The sequence below is a fragment of the Dasypus novemcinctus genome, chromosome 30 (genome assembly GCF_030445035.2).
Source record: "Dasypus novemcinctus isolate mDasNov1 chromosome 30, mDasNov1.1.hap2, whole genome shotgun sequence".
In the NCBI taxonomy this organism is placed as follows: Eukaryota; Metazoa; Chordata; class Mammalia; order Cingulata; family Dasypodidae; genus Dasypus; species Dasypus novemcinctus.
This window is the reverse complement of record NC_080702.1, coordinates 24670135-24694519: the sequence shown is the minus strand read 5'-3', so window position 1 is coordinate 24694519 and position 24385 is coordinate 24670135. Positions and strand designations below refer to the sequence as shown.

Sequence of the window (24385 nt, the reverse complement as noted above, 5' to 3'; positions counted from 1 at the left end):
GCCTATAATACGTATGTTTGAGCGTTTTGCATTGTCATTCAGGTCCCTAAATCCTAATTGGATTTTTTCTATCTTCTTATTGACCCCTTCTACTATCTGTTTGATTTCTGATGTACTGTCTTCCACATCACTAATTCTCTGCTCTGTCTCTTCTAGTCTGCTGATATTTGCTGCAAGTGTATTTTTGATTTCTTGAACTGTGGTGTTCATTCCCATCATATCTGTTATGTTTTTGCGTATGTCTGCAATTTCCCCTCCAAGTGATGTCTTCATGTTGTTAACCTCTTTCATTACTGCATCAAATTTGTCGGTGATAAATGTTCTGAGATCTTTCATTGCTTGTGCCAAGTTTTGCTCCCCTTTGTGATTATTGGTTTGTTGATTGGATTCAGCCATGTTTTCCTGATTATTGGTTTGGTTCGTAGATTTTTGTTGCTTTCTGGTCATCTCTTTATTTTGACGAATTTAATCAGTTCCTTAGCTTCTTTGTCTGCTCTTGGAGGTTAATTAGTTGTTATTTTTGCACAGGTGTTATATCTTCTCTTTGTCACTTTTTTCTTCTTATTCTAGTTACTTGTTGTTGGTTAAGTTCACTTGGTTCCTGTGTCCGGAAAATCTCCCACCTCAGCCTCCACCTTCCCTTCCCCTCGGGCAGCCGCTGACCTCTCTCCTCAAATATTCTTTATGTCACTTTTGCCTTCTCATCTCCTTCAGGAACTATCATAACATAGTATTTATTCTTGGCGTATTCTGATTTGCTTAATGCTATTATTTAATTCCCAGACCCCTATCCAATCTTTTCCATTCGTATTTCTAATTGTTCTTCTCTCTTTTAAATTTTAGATGTTCCATCCTCTAATTTGCTGCTTCTTTATTCTGCTATTTCAAATCTCTTATTCTATGCCTCCAATGTAATTTTGCCCTCATCAAATATCTTTCATTCTTATGAGATCATTTATTTTTCTATTTCTTTGAAATTTTTCTTTCTTCACTGTGTCTTTTTATCAATTTTTTTTATTTTTAAAAAAAGTTTTAGATCATATAAATGTTACATAAAAATATAAGGGGGGAAGCAGACTTGGCCCAGTGGTTAGGGCATCTGTCTACAACATGGGAGGGCCACGGGTCAAACCCCGGGCTCCTTGACCCGCGTGGAGCTGGCCCATGCACAAGTGCTGATGTGCACAAGGAGTGCCGTGCCACACAGGGGTGTCCCCCGCCTAGGGGAGCCCCATGCACAAGGAGTGTGCCCCATAAGGAGAGCCACTCAGCACGAAAGAAAGTGCAGCCTGACCAAGAATGGCACCACACACATGGAGAGCTGACACAACAGATGACGCAAAAAAAAGAAACACAGATTCCCGTGCTGGTGACAACAACAGAAGTGGACAAAGAAGAGGAGGCAGCAAATAGACACAGAGAACAGACAACCGGGGGGGGGGGGGTTAGAGAAATAAATAAATAAATAAATCTTTTAAAAAAAGAAATATTAAAAAAAAATATATAAGGAGTTACCATATGCTGCACTCCCTTGTCCTCCCACACTTTCCCATTTTAACTACATCCTTCATTTTTCTGGTACATTTCTTACAATTGATGAAAATATTGAAGCATTGCTACTAACCATGGACTAAGTTTACTTCATAATTTACACTTTGTCCTGAACAATTTTATAAAATGTGACAATGTATACATTGACCTGTATCCGTTCTTGCAATGTTATGCAGGACTAATCCAATGTCTTAAAATTGCCACCATAGTACACCTATTCTTCCCTCTCCCATCCCTCAGAAACTGTGGTGGCCACTGCCTTTATGTCAATGATTAAATGTTTTCCATTGCTAGAATAATAATAAACCTACAGTAGAATAATAAAAAGTCTGCTTTAGTCCATTGTTAATTCCCAATCTTGAGGATTCTGGGGCTATAATGCCTAGTCTGTTTCTAGTTGAGAGGGGGATGGGTCCCATGGGGCAGATGGATGGAGCTATCTTGCTTGCAGTTGAAGACATCTCTTCCTTACAATGGGCATTTTCTGTCATAATCTTCTTGGTGTTGTTCAAGGTGAGGCCATGAACTGGAGAGTAGGTATTGCAACTCTGCTGAGATTCAGGGTTCAACTGGCACATGTCAAGACCAAATATTTAAGTCTAAGGAACGTATATTTTTCAGACATAGTGCTAATTATGTGTTCAAATAAAAGGGGCAGAAGAGCCATGTGCAAAGAACCTATCAACAAGTCTTACTCTCTTATACTGGGGAGCATAAACACCAAAATAAAACCCACTGACAGGGTTTCAAATTCCTGAGCTGTCTGCCCTTCTTGTAGTTTCTGGATATCTCTAGTGCCCTCAGGAAACCTGCTATTTGAGGCAATCAATGAGATCCTGCTGAGACATGCATAAGTATAACCTCTGGAGTGACCTCCTGACTCACTTTGAAATCTCTTAGCCATAAAAACTCATTTGTGTTTACCATTTCCCCCTTTATGTCAAGGTCTTTTTCCAGATGCATTGCTAGTTTGTGCTTGGTAATAATCCCTGGTCCCAGGGATACTCATACCCTTGAGGCATGTCCCACACTGGGAGGAAGGAAATGCATTTATATGCTGAGTTTGGCTTAGAGAGAGGCCACATTTCAACAACAAGGAGGCTTTCTGGAGGCAACTCTCAGGCAGTGTATAATACTAGGACAAGTTTCAGTTTCACAAGAAAAGTTCATTAATACAAGCATCTGTGTGAAGGGCCTGGAATAGTGGTTTGTCTTCCATCACCAGACATTGCCTTGAACTCAGAGGATCCTTGCTGTCCTATTAGAGAATGTAGAAGATTCACCAGGTTGGGAATTCAAAATTCCTCTGGTTATTGTATTGTTCTCCACCCATATCAAGACAATATCCCATAAACACTTTAATATATTCATATGTCTCAGAGGCATGCCACATGTGAACTCCTTCCTGGACATCACTGACACCCCATCCCAGTGATCCTCCCCCACCACTGCTCTGACCCTTCTCTGATCCAAGTCCTCTCCAAAAATGAAAGCAACAAAATAAATGAATAAAATAAGAAAATGAAATAATAACTAAAAATAATCAATGTCCTTTAATGTCCTTTATCCTTTTAACCATATTTCCCTTTGAATCCTTGAATTTATTTAAGAGATTTGTTTGAATATCATTGATTAGTTGTTTATAATCCTGTTCATCACTGGGAACTTTGATTAGGTCCTTTGACTAGGGTATATCTTCCTGTTTCTTAGTAAATCTTGTAATTTTTTGTAATGTCTAAGCATCTCATTATGATGGTGTGTTTAGATTGATGGTCAGTTCCTCTCTCTTACCTATGATTTTATTCTTTACCAGTTTTGGTATGGCACTTCTTTTATTCTTGATTCAACTTCTATTTTTTTAATATTATGTTTTTCTAAGATGGGCATAGCAAAGATGCCAAAATCCTCTCTCTCCTTCCTTCCTTCCTCCCTCCCTCCCTCCCTCCCTCCTTCCCTCCCTCCCTTCCTTCCTTCCTTCCTTCCTTCCTTCCTTCCTTCCTTCCTTCCTTCCTTCCTTCCTTCCTTCCTTCCTTCCTTCCGTCCTTCCTTCCTTCCTTCCTTCCTTCCTTTTGTTCTTTCCTGAGGTAGTGGACCCCTGTGACTTTCTTAGGTCACAGCCTCATGCCAGGGACCAAATGATCTAAAACTGTCTGTCCCATGAGTAAGGGTTTGTTGCCAGCAGCAACAGGGACTGAGCTACTCACAGAACTCATCTGCAGTCTGTCTTCCTCTGCACCTCTCCTGGGTGGTATCTAGCACTCCTCTGGACTCTACAGCCCTAGAGCAGTTATTATGGACCATTTCTGTCTGTCTTCTAGATCTTTTTCTAGGACAGAAGTGAGCCCTGCAACACAATAATCCTCCAAAGGTCTTTATGCCTTAATGCCACTTTGAACCACTGCCAAGAAAGAGTAAGGGTCACATCCCACAGCTGATCCAGCTTTGGCTGGCAAATTTGGACTGTGGAGGCCCATGGTTGCCACCTGTCTTGTCTGGGCACTGCCAAACCACTTGCCACTTGCAAGCCAGCAGAGATCTAAAATTATCCTGCTTTCTCAAACACCTTACTGAAGGTAAAAAAAAAAAAAAAAATCTCTTTACTGAGACTTTCGTATTGCTCATTCATTGTTTCCTTCTCTGTAGTTTCCTTCATCTCATTAAGCATTTTTTTTTTATTTTTTTTATTTTATTTTTTATTGACTTTGTAATAATATTACATTAAAAATATATATGTGAGGTCCCATTCAACCCCACCCCCCCACCCCCCCTCTCCCCCCCCCCAACAACACTCGTTCCCATCATCATGACACATCCATTGGATTTGGTAAGTACATCTTTGGGCACCTCTGCACCTCATATACATTGGTTCACATCATGGCCCATACTCTCCTCTATTCCATCATGTAGGCCCTGTGAGGATTTACAATGTCCGGTGATTACCTCTGAAGCACCATCCAGGGCAGCTCCATGTCCCGAAGACGCCTCCACCTCTCATCTCTATGTTTTAAAGGCTATGTTAGGTAGGTCCACATTCTTGTCTTCTTCCTTGCTGTCTTCTTGATTTTTATGCTTCTTCCTTCGGATGTGCCATAATTTCCTGTTTGTCTTGTACTATATTGCTGAACACTGTACATTTTAATAGTTACAATTGTTAATTCTGGGATTTATTCCCTGACATCTCTGCTGCTTGAATTTGTAACAACCTGGTGATGACAGAAATTTTCTTGAGCTTCAGCCCTCCTATCAGTAAAGTGTGCCCATGCTGAATGCAGTGTGCAGAGTTTTCGCTTTCTGGGCTTTTGCTTGTTAGTTGTTTTGGAGTTTCCCTTTCTACAGGAGTTTGGTTGTCCCCTCTGTTTCCCCAGAAGATGGACCTCCCTCTCCAAGATATTTAAAACTGAAGGCTTTTTTTCACAGATTGTCTGCCTCTGTCTCTATTTCCCAACAGAAATGATGCCAGGGTGACCAAATCAGGGCACAGCCTGGTTCCAAAGTGCCCTGGAAAGGGGATCAGAAAGGGAGTGAAGAGCCACTAAAATGGCTCCCCAAAGCTGAGCTTTCTTAGCCTGCTTAACAAATGTAGCCTTCAGATAACTGTCTCCCACATTCCAGAGAAGCAACACATTTAAACATTTCCACCAAAGCCACCCCATTCCTGGGAGGTTTGAAAAAATGTCTGATGCCACCTTTGTCCAGAGTGAGTTGATACAATAGCTGCAGTCAGAATCTGAATTTACTAATTGAACCTAAGATCAGTGGTCAGTCATGCCCACCCCTGCCCAAAGGGAAGAAGATTTTTAACTCTATTTCTGTTGACAGCAACTAGCCAGGGGATGGACCCTAAGATAGAGTGCCACATGAGTGGAGGATGGACACTGTTAGTTGCTGTGTGGAGAGGACAGTTCACTCTTATATACAGTACTTTCTCAACTTCTTCCTCCCTGGGTGCTGTATTATGTTCTTCTGGCCTTAAATTCCAAAATAGTAATATCAGGCTTTTCCTGCCTATTTAATAATTATTTTGGAGGAAGGACTGAGTCCTGCAACTGCCTTATCCAACACCTTCCTGATAATCCTCTTCAATCTTTACATTTGAAAACAAATTTCTGCCACACCTGTGTTCCAGTCACTAAGAAGGTGAAAGAAGGGAGAAAAAATGCATGCCCTTTTCTTTTTAAAATTTATTTTTATTATTTAAATTTATTTTTCAAGAGTCTTTAGATTACATAACTTTTACAGAAAAAAAATAGGGAAATCCCTAATTCCCCACACTAGCCCCTTCCCATAATTCCTCACATTAACAATATATTTCATAAGTGTGGAAAATTTGTTACAATTGATGAACACATATTGAAGCATTGTTATAAACTGTGGACTATAGTTTACATTATAGTTTATGCTCTACTTAAGAATATAAAATAGAAGGTGTACATGTCATTCCCACTTACATCATCCAGGGAGGTAGCTGGAGACACGTATCCATAGATAAAATGTATATTACCCCAAAATTTTGCTATTATGGCAGCTACTTGTTTCTACTTGAATATAATTAATACTAATTAAAATTTAAAAGTCAGTTGCTCACTTGCACTAACTCCATTGCAAGAGTTCAATAGCCACTTGTATTTACTGTCTTTGGTACTGACCATGACGATAAAGAACATGCCTAATCACAAGGCACTTTATTTAAAAGAACTGCTCTAGAAAAATAATGAATGTGTTTTTTAGGGACACCTTGCTATGTGTTTCAGATAAACACAAAACAATTTGCTTTCATTGGCTACAACAAGATTGATTCATGCAGGTTTAAAAGAGCTATCAAGGCACTCTCATTCGGGGATTAACGTCATTCAAAACTTCTCAACAATATGGTTGTAAATGAATCAACTAATTTTTAATTAATTCATCTTGAATTTGTGTCTAATTATATCAATATGAAGAAGCATTTTTTAAAATTTCATAGTTAATCTTCAGCATCCAGGTTTTCAAGAGCTTTCTCTTATGGTGACTTGAGAACATTCATTTGTTCCTTTCTCAGTTCTTGTTCCTTTCTCAGTTCATCCTCATCATGTTTTAAATGTACCTTAATTTCTTTCTTAATTGTAAAAATATTATAAGAGGGCTTTAGTTAATTTTCTTCCTCTTTATCTTTCTAAGTCTGTCATAAAAATAAAAAATAGTAATTTTAGGACATGAGCTTTCCTCTTCTCACATTAAAACTTAAATTCTCCTTTTAATTATCTTAATTAAGTGTGGCTTTCAAAACTGAAGCACAGAAGAAATAACACTTGACTTGTTAGTAAAATTCACTAAATGTTCTTTTATTTATCCATTATGCAAAAATAAATTTTGGACTAGATGTTATGTTAAGTAATGAGGATTAAAAGAAGTAAGATGCCCTGTCCTCAGAGGGATAAATCTCTACTTGGAAAAATATTGAGACATACACTGACTATAATGTAAGGATAAAGAAAGGGACACTTAACACAGATGAGGTTGGTGAAGACACACTGAAAAGGGAGACATTAGGGTTAAGTCTTGAAGGATCAAAGAGAATCCTACAACCCTAGCTGCTGGTAACCTAGCAGAGATCCTGACAGATAGTAGCTGCTCTCTAAATGTTGTGTTCAGTAATACAACTTGAGGAACCATCAGATAAAATTATGAGTTACTCGTCAAAGAAAGAGAAAGGGGAAAAATGATATGGAACTGCTTAGTATTAGGTAAATATTATAATTCCGGTGTAGCTTATTTAATTTACATCTCTACCGAGTCCTTGGAGGTCAGTAATTTTTTTACTCTCATAATCACATAGGAAAGTTAAGATCCATAGATTTTCATTAGTAAGCTTATGTTCGCTGGCACATGTGAAATGTACTAAACTCTTAAAGAAGTGTACTCTGTCTTCCTCTCATTTTCCAGGCTCAGGAACAGCGCCTCATATTCACATTGGCCATGGTGAAACCAAAGGGCTTACTCTGACCTGCACATCCATGGGGTGGTACCCAGAGCCCGAGGTACAGTGGAGAGACCTGCGAGGACAGCGCTTGGCACCAGACTCTGAAACAAAAACTCCAGAAAGAAATGGCGTGTTTCATGTGGAGACATCTATAATGCTGGACAAAAGTTCAAAAGAAAATGTGGCCTGTTACATGAGGAACCCAGTCCTCGGTGTGGAAAAGGAAGTGCACATTTCTGTGACAGGTGAGTTCCTTCAAGATCAGCATCCTGAGGTTTTGCTGCTGATCGAGAAGGTATAACTGGCAAAGACCTTTGACCAATAGACCTGGAATTTGTAACTCTTATGTGGGAACTTAGTAAAATTACACCTTTGTTCTGTTTTGTATCCCTTTATCAGTCAAATAGATTTCATTATTTTAATATACTAACAATGCATGGGATGTGCTAAGGCAATGTAAGGATAATGAACTCTTTTGAGGAACCACTCAAAGTCCTTCTATCCTTCTCCTAAGCCCACTGGCTAGGGAAAACCATTCATAACAAATTTTGTTTATTTTACCATTTTGACTTTGATTCCTGACACCAGTGCATTATTACTGATTTAAGTTGCTATTCATGAGTTGCACATCTTAGAAGGGTCTGAGTAAACTAGAACTTTTCTCTGGGTCTTACACCTTGAGATCTGTTTGGCTTATCAGTCAAAATTCTCACAATCTTTCATTTAATTTTATACATTACCACTTTCTATTCTCACTCATCTACATATTGGGTCAAATGCATAGATAGCAGAAAATAAGTGGATGAGAAGGATACATGTCAACATCAGGTTAGGGACACAATAAGAGGGAGAAATAAAACTTTATGGAAATGCATTTGCAGCATTTTATTATAAAAATTATATGCTACGAATAGAATGATAAGTCAGCATTTATAAAGTCTGAACAGTGAATACATGGGTATCTTTTACTCTATTTTTATAAGTTTTGCATATTTAAAGTCTTTGTAATTTCAAAAATTTGTGTCCTGTATTTCTGAGCATTTGGAAATAAACAGGGATATAAGAAATTCTGCAGGATTCTTGAATCTGAATTCATTAGAATTGCAGTGAAGCTTGACTAGGAATGGCCCCTAACAATATCTCTTAGGAAAAAACATCTGGAGATTGATAATTAACAGCTAAGTCACCTGTTGTCAAGCTGAATCTCATATGAGATGATCGCTGTCTTTCAGATGCCTTGCTCCCCGGGGTTTCACCCTGGCCTGTGATAGCTCCTGTGCTTGTGGTTCTACTGGTCATAATTGTGATCGTCTGTGTTCTACTAATGCGTGCTAGAAAATCAAAAGGTAAATTTGGGTCTAGCATCATTTTTCAGGGAATCAGAAGATAACTCATTTCAATAAGAAAATCAGACATGGTCCATAAGTTATCTTTAGAATTTGAAATTGTGAAAAAAACATTTTAAGAAGAAAATCATTCTACCTTTATATATTTGTTTCTACATCTTTGTCAGATAATGAAGTTTGCATGGTCAAGGTTAGCTTTCTCATCAAAAAAGAATTCTTGGTTCATAATTTGATCAATTCTAGTGGCAAAAAGTGGCTATTGTAACAACAGATCCATTATGTGCAAACTTTTCCTTTTTGTTTTAAGCCTGAAATACAGTATTTGGTTGCTAGAGCAAAGAATAGTAACATATAAGGACTGGAGTAGTAGCATAAAAGGACAAGGGTGGGGATTTTTTGAAGTAATTGATCAAACAAGCTGATATTTAAGAAAACTGGCCAGTCTAATATCCCCCATCATCCATCATACACAATCAATTAATTTAACCATTTTTACCTTTAAGTTTATATTACTTTATCTTTATCCTCCATCTTATTAGCTTGAGCTGACAACATAGAACTGCCTAAATAGTTGGGGATAAAATACTAACACATATACATGCATGTATATGACCAAATTGTTAGTAATATAAAGACAAAATTATTTATCCTGGAATAACATTTTTCTCTTAAGGCTGATTATTTTGGGTCCATGCATAAGATTCTTTCAGCTAATACTGAAATAATTAGACACTTTATATAATAGACTAAAAGATTGATTTAGTAAAGAACATCTATACTTTATAGGAAAGGACATGCTTATATATCATTTAGCATACATTTATAGAGCAGCTACTATCTGTCAGGATCTCTGCTAGGTTGCCAGCTGCTAGGATTGTAGCAGGTACAATAGAGTTGTGGTTCCTGTCCCTATGAATAAAGAGAATATATTTTGTTCATTTTGTATATTCTCTAGCTCCCTCACACAGTCTTCAGTGCACAGATGCCTTGTTATCCAGATCTTGACATTAAATGAGATATTTATTGTTTTACACTCAAAATGTATTTGATAAGTGCATATCCTTTTCTCACATTCCACCTTACCCTCCAAAAAATTAGTGTCCATTCTGTTGAAAATATATGAGAAAAACAGAGATAATGATAGCTATTGTCTCGATATGTGTTTTGACTCTGAAATAAAAACAAAAACTCTTGTCTTACTTGAATATAAACTCTCAAGGGTATTCCATTTGATGCATATGATATTACAAGGAAGATTAGCATTTTAAAGTTTTATTCCTTTGTAATGATGGCTTTGAGGATAAAATTACCAATCGGTGGATAAATTCTGGACCACGGGTTTGAATCCTAGCTTTTTTTTTTAGTTTTACTTTATATTTCTTTTCTGTATTCTGTTGTCTTAAGATTGGGAAGATGTGTACATGTAAGTAAACTCTTCACAACCCCTTCAATGGACAGAAAAGCCAGGAACTTGTCTTTTCAAATGGGATCTGAAGTATACCGATTTTGTGAGCTCAAAGGCCACTCAGACATTAGATGAGTCTTAACCATGCATCTTTTTTGTGTGCTTGTTTTAGGTTCCCTTACGAAGCAGCATGGTGAGTTGGTTTATTTTGAACTCAGAGGACCTCTGTCATTTAGAAGATAAGTTCACAGATGCAAAGAGAACATGACAAACATAGATGGAGTCCGTCAGAAAGGGTTACAAGTATTTTGTTTGCTTGAAAAGTTTCTACAGAACTCCACTTACCCAGATTAAAACAGAGAGACTAGAGCTTGAGCTTAAATAAAGTTTAATGAAGTATTCACCTTGTAATGTATCAGCATCACTGAGGTTTAGCTGTATTTGTTCAATTTCAGCAATCTGGGGAAGAAACACCATATTATAGTGTTCATTAAATTATTTCTCCTTAGAGTAGAGGTTTTCACATTTGAACTTACATCAGTCTCACTTGGAGGATTAGTTAAAACTCAGGGAGCAGATGTGGCTCAAGTGGTTGAGCACCTACTTCCCACATGGGAGGTCCTGGTTCAGTCCCTGATGCTTTCTAAAAACAACCAGGCACACAAACCCAAAACCCAACTCAGAGGAGCTGTTGTGGCTCAGTGTTTGAGCAACAATTTCCCTCATACGAGGTCCTGGGTTCAATCCTTGGCCTCCATTATCTCCAAAATAATTTACAGAAGGCTATGGCCAAATTTTTGATTCAGTAGATCTGGTCTGGGACCTAAGAATATGCATTTATAACAAATCCCCTCATGGTCTTTATACTACTGGTTGAAAGACCACATTTTAAGAACCACTGCAATGTGCTTGATGGTTTAGAAAATATTAAGAATATTTAAATATTAGAATTTATAGGGTATGTGTACTGCTCAGAGGATAGAAGAAATACAAAATGTAAATACCTGGGAGTATATCAAATAAAGTAAAAGTCATGCAGGTTTCCAGGTTGCATGGGAAAAAATCCAGCTAGATTTCAGATACAAATTGAGAATAATATGTAAGAAATCTTAGAGTAGACCAAGGTTCCATCTAAGGGAATAAGTATTTTCTCCTTTTTTATTTAAAAATGTAAATATCAGTTAAAGATGAAATGAAATATTCTAAAATGTCAATCACTCAAAACGACCGGGGCTCTTTTGAAAACTCAGTCATTCATTGGATCAAAAGGAAGTAAGAGCCAGGCATCTTCTTGGAGAGCTACAATGGTTTTCTGCTTCAACAGTGCTTGAAAGGAATCCTACACTAGCCCCTGTTGGCCAGCCACTCCCAGCTGCCTTCCTCCATCCTTCCAGCATCTCACAGCCACATCCCCAGCTCCTCAACCACCTGCCGTGATGGCCACACCCCCATCGCTGGTATGCCAGAACTACAACCTTTGCTCAGAGGCCAACATCAACCACCAGATCCACCTGGATCTCTAAGCCTCTTATGTCTACCTGTTGATAGCTTACTACTTTGACCATGATCATGTGGCTTTGAAGAACTTTGCCAAATATCTTCTTCACCAATCTCATGAGGAAAGGGAACATGCTGAGAATCTAATGAAGCTGCAGAACCAATGAGGCAGGCAAATTTTCCTTCAGGATATCAAGAAACCAGAAAGAGATGATAAGGAGAGTGGGCTGAATGCAATCAAGTGCACATTACACTTGGAAAAAAGGGTGAATCAGTCACTACTGGAACTGCACAAAGGGGTCAATGACAAAAATGTCCCCCACTTGTGTGATATCATTGAGAGCCATTACCTGAATGAGCAGGTGAAGTCCACCAAAGAACTGGATGACTACGTAACCAACCTGCGCAAGATAGGGGCCACAGATTCTGGCTTGGCAGAGTATCTCTTTGACCAGCACACTCTGGGAAGCAGTGATGATGAGAGCTAAACCTTATGTTGGCTTCTCCAGAGACACAGGATAGTGCATGTATGTTGGGTTTACCTTTTCAAGAAGTTGAATCAACGTCCATCCACCAAGTACTTTCATTGGTACCATTCCTTCAAAGCAATTTGGTAGCAACAAAAAAAGCAAGTAAGGCAAGCTTATTGAATGAAGCATCTGTTTAAGAGTAGTTAATGACCAATTAAATATGTATAGTAGGCTAATATTATTCTTTTAGTCTGTTTGGTCAGTTATCCATGGTATGGACAGTGGGTACAATGCTGCAAGCTGGAGATAAAGAACTTTTTCCTATTTCTGTCCCTAAGTCTCCCCTAAAAGAGTGGACCTTGGATCCTAGAGGAGTCAGAGCACCAGGCAGCTGGAGGGACAATGGGAATATTAGAGAATGAAAGCCTCTCAAGCTCTTGAAGGCAGGTTCCTCAATATAAAGACAACTCTTGCTGAGTTAATGAGGATATAAAACATTAACTTCTTGCTCTTTCCTGAGCTTAGAAAGATGATTTTGGAACTAAAGACTTTTTTTTTTCATTCTTATTACCTTATTTCCACTCCTTTTTAACTGCCCAATCCATCATTATCAATATTAGATTATATATTTACAGTTGAAAATCATTTTAATGGGAAATAGCTAATGCTTAGTATCGGTTTACTTTTCAGAATACGTGAATAGAGGGCAGATCATATCTACCAAATATTAATCTCAAAATTCACTCAGGAATCTTACAGAAAACTTCTCTGGCCCAAGTACTGGAGAGTCTTCTTTGAAAAAGCACAGACATAGATTTCTCTGAATCATAGTATAGTTTTCAAAAGTCTGCCAAGAACCAACAGTCTACTGCTGTGCAGTTGTCACCTCTTTCTGTTTGTGCACGAGCCTTGCAGCCCTTGGTAGTTTCCAATTCATATCAGAATGTACTACCTTCATAGAGGAGCATACTGTTAGAATTTGTAGATATTTATCCTCTAAATGCTTTTTGTATTTGTTTTCAAAGGTGAGCTCCAGGAACTATGTGGTAAGTCATTCATTCCCGAACCATCTGTATAAAGAATTGGTAACAATTAAAAATGTCCAGGCACTTTTTATGGATTTGATAATGAGATTCAAGAACAGCAGACCTTATCATATAAAGAAATAAATTCTTATACATTTCAAATTTGGGAATTCTAAGTTGCTTCCTTAGTTTGCCATAACTGGCTTGTCCATGCCTCCCTGATCTTTGTTGGATCATTATCCATATAATGTCTTCAAATTTGTAATTATCAGTTTGATTCTATAGTGAGGAGAAACTAGTTAGTTAATGGGCAGTGTGCCAAAGGATGCTCTAGCACAGCCTCAAATGACAAGAAAATCCAAAGAAGGCACAATATGCTTCCTTTAATACAAAGCACAGTGTGTCCCATAATAAAAAACTCTATTAATGGTAGTAATTTTAAAAAAATTTTTGCAATTTACTTTGTTTCTGACTCACTTTCACTGAAATTGAGAATAAGTAGCTTGTGTAAAGTGCACCTGGAAAATATTTTTTCTCTTCTGAATTTGAAAGATTTAGCTATAATTGGAGGTCTCTTTCTAACCATACTGACTTCTGCAATTTTGGAAGACTTGACCACATATAACAAATATCAAATTTGGATTGTTGTTTATACTACTGTTGAATTAAGTTTCCCAGTGTACTGGGTTTCTTATCAGGCAGTGAAAGTTGGTTGGTTGTTTCTGGCTGATCCTAACCCCACAGACACTATACTGCCCAGGGTTCACTTGCCCTGTCCCTATAGCTCAGTGCTCTGAACCCCTAGGTGAACACTTTTCATGAATATCCTGTGGTGAACCTCACACAATCAGAATGATTATGTAAGGGCTGATTCAATGAGTGAGGCACAGAAATTCCAGATGATTGTGCTACGGGCACAGTTTATAATCCTGACGATTATCGTAGAATCTACTCATCTAAACGAATGATGTCAGTCTTACACTAGCTGTGAGCATTTTTTTTCTTTTATCTTTTTTCTTTTTCAGAGATATCTGGTTCAAAGTTAATAAAATTTAACAGCACAAATTTTATGAATGTGGCTATCCAAATCTGATTAGAATTAACAAGAAAACAGAACAGAATATTAATGTAACTAAGATTTCCTACTTTTCCAACAGCTAAACTAATTTTATCACCCATCACTAGTCCACAGTTGCACCAGCCAGGCAGTAGGAGAGTTGCAGGGTTACTGCCAGATTGTTTTCTCTAACTTAGTTAAATGTTATTTCCATCAGGAATTTTGGGGCATCCCAGTACTCACATGGAGTTTAAAACCAGTTAAGCGTAGGTGATCCCATATGCTCTCAGTGGTCCCTCCTGTCCAGGTGGGCAGCCACTCCTCCACACATGGACATTACAAAGCAGCCCAGAATTTCCCATGGATTTTTCATAGACTGAGCTCATGTCCCCAAATGCCAGGGTGCTTTTGTCTCATGGCCCACCAATTGTTACAACCCAACTCCTGAAGGCATGATATAGTGAGGCTTTATGGCAAAAGAACACACCTGGCATTTAATCAGGCATAAGCATTATTGGGACTTACAGAGAGGGGAGAGGGGAGAGATGAGAAAATGAGAGGTGATACATAAGTGGTTTCAGAGCAAGGACATTCCATAGGGTAGGGGAAGTGAGTGCCTGTTAGGGTTACATGAAGCTTACACATGAGGTGTGGAGACCTTTCTACTGCATTTCTAGGAAGGACGTTTCAAAGGGCACTAACAGCTTTGGAAAGATTATAGTTTATACCATCTATGCATTCTTTCCCTTGGGGAAGGTTATTAACCTTTAACTTCTGTCTATGTTATGAAGACACCTATGTGCTGAGGACCTAGGTGGACAGTGTCAACCACACTGTTACATTAATATTGTAAAAGGGAAATTTTTTTACAACTCATCATGAATTTGGGCATTCCTTAGTATGTATGTGAAATGATGCTGACAACTTTTATTTTTTAAAGAGGTACTTATAGCTGATTTTCTTGTTTTTATAAAAATATGTAACATCTGGTCTGGATAATCTACAGGTAGCATATGGGGATATTTTCAAATGTAATTTTATTTTGATTTTTTGTTTCTCTTTATTCAGAGGAAATAAAAGGAAAGAATGGTGAGTGATATTTATTTTGATCTTAGCATTTGAACCTTCAAAATGCAAAAATACCCTATACTTGAATTTTAAAATTATTATAACAAAATCAAAACTCACAGTTAATGAAATGCTTACTGATGTTCTAAAGTAGTATTGAGAGGCTACTAAAATCTATTTTGTCTATTTGAAAAATTCTAAATGTAATTTTCTCAATATTGAGATAGTTGTTTGGGTTAAATCGAGGTTAAGATGTGCCAACTTGAGCTTTGTGAGGACTGAGATTCTGACTCTGATTTCTTTCATCTGCCTCATTCAAAAATTCAGTGATTTCTCGTGCGTATAGAAATGCACTGATAATATGTGATCGGTACATGGAAAACAATGATGATGAAAGAAAAAAAAAAAGAGAATGGTTCCTACCTTGCATTGAAGTTTCTATTGTGGCACAAATGTACAAATACAAGTACATAATAAATGTCAAATTAATATTCTAATGATTACCATGAAGAGGAAACTTGGTGTTAAAAGAATATACCCTAGAGGTATTTGGCCTACATGTGAGGACATAAATTTCCTGAAGAAGGGCTAATGGAGTAGAGATCAGTGGTAATGAATGGAATAGGTATGTCAATGAGAGGACTGCATGTGCAGGGCAGGGAGCAGAGAGCACATTACACTCTGGGTTGAGCAAATATGTGATTTTATCAGGGTTTACAAATATTGACCAGGGAATTCAGGCAAAGAAAACCCAGTCAAGATTACAAGGTATGTAGACAAAGAAATGCAAAGTTTTTGGGGGGCATGCTAAATTTTGAATATCGCTGACAACGGAGCATCAATAATTGATTTATATATTAAAATGTCAATTTTATGGAGTGAAAGAATGAAATTAGATGATTAGAGTTAAAAGGTTACAGAGAGAATAGTTAAATGGAATTCTCTTGGGAGATACACTCATATAAAAAAATAGGCCCAAAAAGCCAATTGATATTAACTTATTTTCAATATTTGTTCTTCGAACCACAAATTGTTTTTATTCTTTAGTTGTTTATCAAATCCCTTAGCCTCTTACCTATTTAATGAAAATTTTTCCATTGAAGAGAAACTCCCATGTAACACTTTTTCATTTATTTATTTGTTTATTTAATTTTAACTGTATTTTTAGATAAAATATAGACTTATATTTAAGAAAAAGTACACAAAAAGTATAGGAAATTCCCGTATAAACCCCTCCTTTACACCCAAACACAGTTACTCATATAAGTGACATTATAGATTACTATGGTATAGTTGGTACAGGTGACAACTCATATCGTCCAGTTCTTTGAGCTTGCCCTAGACAACCAACAAAATGATGAACATTGACAGCTCCCATACCAAAAAATGCATAATGGTTGTAGCTGCAGACAGGATAATTCTTCCCATCAGCTTTGTGGTATCTGCATCCCCTCTCACCCTGGTGCTCTCTGCTTCCTTTTAAGTTTTATTGGTTAATTGATTACGTCTTTGTTCATCCATCCATTCATTCACTCATTCATTCATTCCTTCATTCATTTTGATTTATCTCAAGGCAAAGAAAAGTAAGTTATTATTAGATTAATATTTTAGAAGAGTAGGCTCTAGAGTCATATGGTCTGGGTTTTAATTGTACCTCTATTACCTAGAAGCTTCATGATTTTGTAAAATATTTTTATATTTAGTGTTATATTTAGTTTTTATTTGTAAAATACTATATTAATGGTATTTGTGAATGGGATAATACTCAGTATTAAAATTTCATATATCTAAAAATCTTGACAAATATTAGGTTATTAATAGTAGTGGTAGTAACAGTAATAGTAATTTTCATGGCTCTAGAAATTGAACCTGGAAAAGACAAGACGATTTTAAGGCAATATTCAGGACATCATGAAACCAAAATTGATCAACTCTAATTATTTAATTTTCCCTCAGTTCTTTCTGTGAATTTATAAAAAGGACAATTTAAATAATCATGTAGGAAATATCATTTATCATCAGACTGAACTATTCTACTCCACATGTTTTATGTAGTTATATCGACTTAGATACAGCCTGGTCCTAACTAAAAATAAAATTTTGATTGTCTTTATATTAAAAATCATTAACTTTTTCAAGTAGACCTATGAAAGGAAATATTGATATTAGAGTTCTATTTTCACTCTTATCTGCTAATTTTTAATTTTCTCATCAACTAAACTCTCAAAAAATGTGTTAAGTTTTAATTTAGTGTTTTATATTTACCTGGTAATTCCCTTTAAGGGAGACAATTCCACAGAGTAAATAAATAACAATATGCAGCTTCTGTCCAGGAGATAGATAAGGAATAAGTTTACACTACCCTGATGAATCAGTTTTACTTGTTCCATTCTCCACACGCCAGTGTTACTGGAACAAAAATATTTTCTTCTTTCAAAGTCCACACTCCACCCCAAAATAACCTGACCTGGGCATGGAGACAGAAACCAAAGTGCACATACCATTTGGTTTTCCCAGTGTTTAGGGAAGCATGCAACTGCCTTTATTGGCTCTGAATTGACACTGGAGAATTGCCCCATTATACACAATACAACTCACAACATGTGCTACGCCAGGAAGGAGTTAGGGGTGGGTTTGCAGTTTCTTGCTGATTGTTTCCCTATCTTAGTTAACTGCTAGTCCCATCACTGTTTTTGGAGCATCCCCACACTCACGTGAAGTTCCACAACTCTCAAGCTAATGGACAACTCCACATTCTCTCAGAGGTCCCCACCTCCCCAAGAGCACAGCCAACACTCCCCACATGGGCATTTGAAGCCAACCTGGGGTTTCCCTTATGCATTTGGCTTTGCCTGAGCACAGGCACAGAAATGCCATGGTCATTCTGTCTTCTGGCTCATGGCTCACCACTTTTCACAACATATTTCTTGAAGGGCATGAGATGTTGGGGCCAGGAAATGGAAGTACAAACCTGGCATTTAGTTGGGCATAAGCTTTATTGATATTTTGGGACAGGGAGAAATTTTTGACAACGGTAAGCCAAAGAATAAGTGAAGTTAGCACCCCACATAGAGATGATAAAAATGTTTTGAACATTGCAGACAGAAGAGCTTCATGAATAGATTTATATTTTAAAAAGTCATTTTTTATTGAGTGTAAAGAATGGATTAGGTGATTACAATCGAAAGGTTGCAGATCAGAAAGTTAAATGGAATCCCGTTGGGAGATACACTCATATAAATAAATAGGTCCAAAAAGTCAATTCACATTGACTTATTTAATATTCAAATATTGTTCTTCAAAGTCACAAAATGTTTTTATTATTTAATTATTACATAAGTCCCTTAGTCTGTTTTCTATTTAATGAAAATTTTCTAGTGCAGAGAACAACTCCCATAAAACACTTCATTTATTTATTTGTTTGTTTACTTAATTTTTAAAGTTATTTTTAGAGAAATTTTATATTTATATTAAAAAGTACACAAAAAGCATAGAGAATTCACATATATCCCTGCTCTCTTGCACCCACACACAGCTAACATTACTAGTGACCTCCTAGATGGGTGTGGTGTATTAAGTATACAAAACACCTACTGTCAAGTTCTTTGACCTTGCCCCAGACAACCCACAAAATTATGATGATGGACAGCTCACACACCCCCAAAAAAGGGAGTGTTTGTAGCTGCATAAATCATAGTCTCTTCAAATAGTCTGTGGAATCTGTCTCACCCTGGGGTTCTTTTTTCCTTTAAACATGTACATACATATATGAATGTATATGTGTATATATAACTATTTTTATTCATTCATTGCTCTATTAGTTTACTTATTAATTTATTTATGTCTTTATGATTTTATTTGTTCCTCACTTCATTCAGTCCCTCATTCATTTTGGTTTATATCAATGCAGAGAAAAGTAAGTGATTGTTAGATTTATTTTTTAGAAGAGTAGGCTCTACAGCCAGCCTGGTTTAAATTCCAGCTCTATTATATGGAAGCTTCAATACTTTATAAAAGATTTTTAACCACCTAAGGCTAGATTTCTTTTCTCTTTAGACTATAATAATGGTATTGATGACATAGGGTTATGCACAGTACTAAAATTTTCATATTCCTGAAAATCTTGACCCATAATAGCTTATTAAGAGTAGTAGCAGTAGTTGTAGTAATAATAGCCTTCACCATTTTAGGTATAGAACCTGGAGAAGAAAAGATGGTTTTAAGGCAATAACAGGACACCATGAAAACAAAATGGATCAACTCTAGTTTTCCCATATTTCTTTCTGTGTATTTAAATATTGGACAAATTATAATAATATGTAGGAAACATAGTTTATCATAACATTGAATTATGCTAGTTCAGATGATTTTTGTAGTTATATTGTCCTAGATACAGTAATATTGATTACTCATATCTGGGTAATAGGCATTTTTTGAATAGTTATTAATAAAAAATCATAAAATTAGTTAAGATTATATTTAATCATAAAATATAGATAATCATAACACCGAAAATCATTAACTTTCCATATAGAGTGGTAAAAGTAATATTAGATATTAGTTACATTATTTTAACTATTATTCACAAATTTTCATTTAATTTTTTATCAGCTGAACTCTCAAAAAAAGTGATGTTTTAATTTAGTATTTTATATTGACCAGGTAATTCCCATTCCCTTTATTGAAGAAAAAATCATTGAGTAAATAAATGGCACAATTCAGTTTCTTCCAGGACATGGTGGAGAGCTGCCCTATTGCACACAGTATCACTCCTAACATTTGCTACACTATGAAGGGAGTCAGAAGTGGGTTTGCAGAGTTGCTTCCAGACTGTTTTCCCTATCTTACTTAACTGCTAATGCCATCAGGTTTTTGGGACATCCCTGTACTGACGTGGAGTTCCACGACTGTCAAGCAAGTGGGTGACTCCATATTCTCTCAGTGGTCCCCACCTGCCCAAGAGGGCAGCCACGCCTCCTCACATGGACATTACAAGCCAACCCAGGACTTCCTATGCCTGGGCACATGCCCATGACTGCCCATGGTCATTCTGGCTCCTGGCTCCTGGCTCACTGGTTGTTACAACCCAAGTCATGAAGGCATGGGAAGGTGAGGCCATGAGAAGAAATCAGACACTGGTCATTTAGTCAGGCAAAATCTCTAATGTGACTAGCAGACAGGGAAGAATCTTTGGCAGCTGCAGGCCAAACAATAAGTGAACTTAGCTCTCCCCAAAAAGAGGTAAAAAGGAGAGGTGATTTATAAGTAGTTTCAGGACAAGGACATTCCACAGTGTGGGAGAACAAAGTTTCTTTTAGGGCCACATGAAGCTTAGGCAGGGGGTGTGGAGATGTTTTTGTTGCTCTCCTAGGTTGGATGTTTGCAAATGACATTAGTAGCTTTGAGAAAATTATAGTTTATGATACCCTCTATTCTTTCCCTTCTCCGTAGGCTTATTCAGCTTTAACTTATATCTAGGTCATGCAGACACCTCTGTGCTGAGGACTTAGGAGACATGGATCACCCACAATATTACACTCATATTATAAGGAGGAACTTTTCTTATATTTCATCGTGAAATTGGCCATTGCCTAATATGTATGTGACATGATATCGACTGCTTTTATTTTTCAAAGGGGTATTTAAAGCTAATTTTCTTGTTTTTTAAAAAATATAAACATCTGGTCTGGATAATCTTCAGGGAGTATATGGGGACACTTTCTAACATAATTTTGGTTTTATCTTTCATTTCTCTTTATTCAGAGGAAATAATAAATAAAAATGGTAAGTGATATTTAATTCTGCTTTATACAATATTTAAACCTTCATCATTCAATAATATCCCAAAATTGTTTTAAATTATTATAACAAAATCAAAACTCATAGTTAATGATATGCTTACTGATGTTCTAAAACAGTGTTGAGTAACAAGAAAAATATCTTTTGTCTCACTGTAAAATTCTAAATATATGTTTCTCAACATGGAGATAGTCATTGGGTTTAAATGGAGGTTAAGTTATGCCAGCTTGTGCTATGTGACAACTGTGACTCTGATTCCTTTCATCTGCCTCATTCAGATAACTTCAGTGATTTCTTGTGCACTTAGAAATCAACTAATATATGGTTTGTGATGGAAAAAATAATGGGAAAAGAGAAAGTACATTTGGGATTCACACTTCCATTGGGGTTTCTATTATAGGATAGATATACAATTACATGTACAGAATAAATGCCTAAGTAATATTCTAACGAGTGCCATGAAGAAGAACATGGTGCAATAATATATGCTAGATGGATTTGGCCTATTCATGAGGTCAAAGATTTCCTGAAGATATGCTACTGGGGTAGAGATCTGCAGTAATGAATGGATTAGGAAGGTCAATGATAGTTCAGCATGTGCAGGGCAGGGAGCAGAGTTCACACCACACTCTGGGCTGAGCAAGCATATGATTCTATGGGGGTTGACATATAGTTATCAGGGCATTCTGGTGCAGAAAACCCAGTCAATTCTGCAAGGTACATATGCAAAGACCACAAAATACAACATTTCTTTGGGCATGCTAAGATCTTTGAACGTTGCAGACACCAGAGGGTCATGAATAGAGTTATACTCTAAAATGTCATTTTTATTGAATGTATAGAATGGAATAGATATTTATGGTTAAAAGACTACAGTCAGAAAAGTTAAATAAATGGCCTTCAGAGATAGTCATATAAATAAAGAGGTCCAAAAAGTCAATTACTATTAACTTATTCAGTATTCAATATTTGTTCTTCAAAGTTACAAATTGTTTTTTTTTCTTTAGACATTATGCAAATACCTTAGTCTTTTGTCTATTTATTGAAAATTTTTCCAGTGAAGAAATAATTTTCATGTAACACTTCTTCATTTCTCTATTTAAATTTTATTTTATTAAATTTTATTTTATACACAAAATTATAGGAAATTCCCATATAACCCCCCTATCTTACACACACACACATACTTAACCTGGTTAATGACATCCTAGACTTGTGTGGTATATTTAGTACAGTAACAACACCTACTGTCCAGTTCTTTGAGCTTGCCAGTATAACCAACAAAATGATGAAGATGGACTGCTCCCATCTCTAAAACGGGGAGTGTTTGTAGCTGCAGACAGGATAATTCCTTCCATCTGCACTGTGGTGTCTGGTTCCCGTCTCATTCTGATTCTCTATGTTTCCTTAGATATTAATTAATTAATTTCTAATTAATTAATTTATGTCTTTATTGGTTATTCACTCATTCATTCTCATTCAATTTGGTTTATTTCAACTCAGAGAAAAGAGTGATTATTAGATTACTTTTTTAGAAGAATAAGTTCTGGAGTCAGTCTGGGTATAAATTTGAGCTGTATTACTTAGAAACATCATGATTTTATAAAATATTTTTAACCTCTTAAGTCATGTTTTTTATAATTATTTTTTAAAAAACTGTAATAATGGTATCTATGACTTAAAGTTATACACAACATTAAAACTTTCATATTTCTAAAATTCCTCACACATATTAAGTTATTAATAGCAGTGATAGTGGTAGTAGTGATAATAACTTTCAGGGTTTTAATTAATGGACCTGGAAAAGACAAAATGGTTTTAAGGCAATATTCAGGACACTGGGAAAACAAAATGTGTCAACTCTTACTACTGAGTTTTCCCTCTCTTCTTGCTGTGAATTTATAAATTAGAGAAATATAATTATCATGCAGGAAAGATCGTTTAGCATCAGACTGAATTATTCTATTCCACATGTTTTGGGTATTTACATTGACCTAAATACAGTCTGATCCTAAAAAATCATAAAAAGCTATTGCCATAACACCAAAAATCATTATCTTGTTCATGGAGACTTATGAAAGTAATTTTTAATATTAATTACAGTTCTATTTACCCTAGTATCTACAAATTTTCAGTAACATTTTTATCAGCTGAACTCTCAAAGAAATGTACTAAGTTATAATTGAGTATTTTATATTTACCTTGTAATTCCCTTTCAGGAAGACAATTCCTTATAGAAAATATATAACACAATTCAGTGTCTGTTGATTACATGGTATGAACTAAATTTATACTACCTGATGAAGAATTTTTTTTGGTCCACTCTCCACACACAATGTTATTGGCACAAAAAACATTTAGACCTTCAAAGTCCACACTCCAACACAAAATAAAGTTGGCCAGGACATGGAGACAGAAACAAAAGTGCACATATCATTTCATTTTCCCAATACATGGGGAAGGCAAAGAGACACTTTACTAAATCAGAAATGACACTGGAGAACTGCCCCACTGCACACACTACAACTCCTAACATGCATTACACCACAAAGGAAGTGAGCTGTGAGTATGCAGAGATGTTTCCAGATTGTTTTCCCTATCTTAGTTAACAGCTACTCCCATCAGTGTTTTGGGGCATCTCAGGTGGATTTTCACAGCTGTCAAGTAAAGAGGTGACTCCATATTCTCTAAGTGTTCTCCATGTGCCCAAAAGGACATCCACACCTCCCCACAAGGACATTACAAGCTAACCCAGCATTTCCCCTATGGATTAGCTTTTGACCACATTACCGTGACTGACAGTGGTCATTCTGTCTCCTGGTTCATGGATCGACAGTTGATACAATCCAACTGAAGGGCATGAAATGGTGAGGCTCTGAGATCAAATAACACACCAAGCAGTTGGTCACACATAAGCTTTATTGGGACTTGAGAAGAGGGGAGAATTTTTCACATTGGGAGGCCAAAGAATAAGCCAAGTTAGTGTCCACAAAAAGAAGAGAAAGAGAGAGGTAATTCATAGGTGCTTTCAGAAAAACGACATTCCACAGAATAGGAGAACAGAGTTCTGGAAGGGTCACATGAAGCCTACACATGGGATGTGGAGATGTTTTTACTGCTCTCCTAGGAAGATGTTTACAAAGCACATTAACAGCTTTGGGAAGATTGTAATTTATGATACCATGTATGCATTCTTTCACTGTTTGGT

The 24385-nt window shown here is 36.5% G+C and overlaps 1 protein-coding gene across 1 annotated transcript in view; it reads left to right on the top strand.

Moving 5' to 3' along the window:
* Window positions 1-24385, top strand: part of LOC131276690 (golgin subfamily A member 6-like protein 7) — a 152984-nt gene that overhangs the window by 9570 nt on the left and 119029 nt on the right. The window contains exons 2-6 of the mRNA XM_071212774.1: window positions 7474-7755; window positions 10434-10454; window positions 13254-13274; window positions 16090-16146; window positions 21142-21162. Coding sequence (XP_071068875.1) covers window positions 7474-7755; window positions 10434-10454; window positions 13254-13274; window positions 16090-16146; window positions 21142-21162 — 402 coding nt within the window. The remainder of the gene's footprint in view (window positions 1-7473; window positions 7756-10433; window positions 10455-13253; window positions 13275-16089; window positions 16147-21141; window positions 21163-24385) is intronic.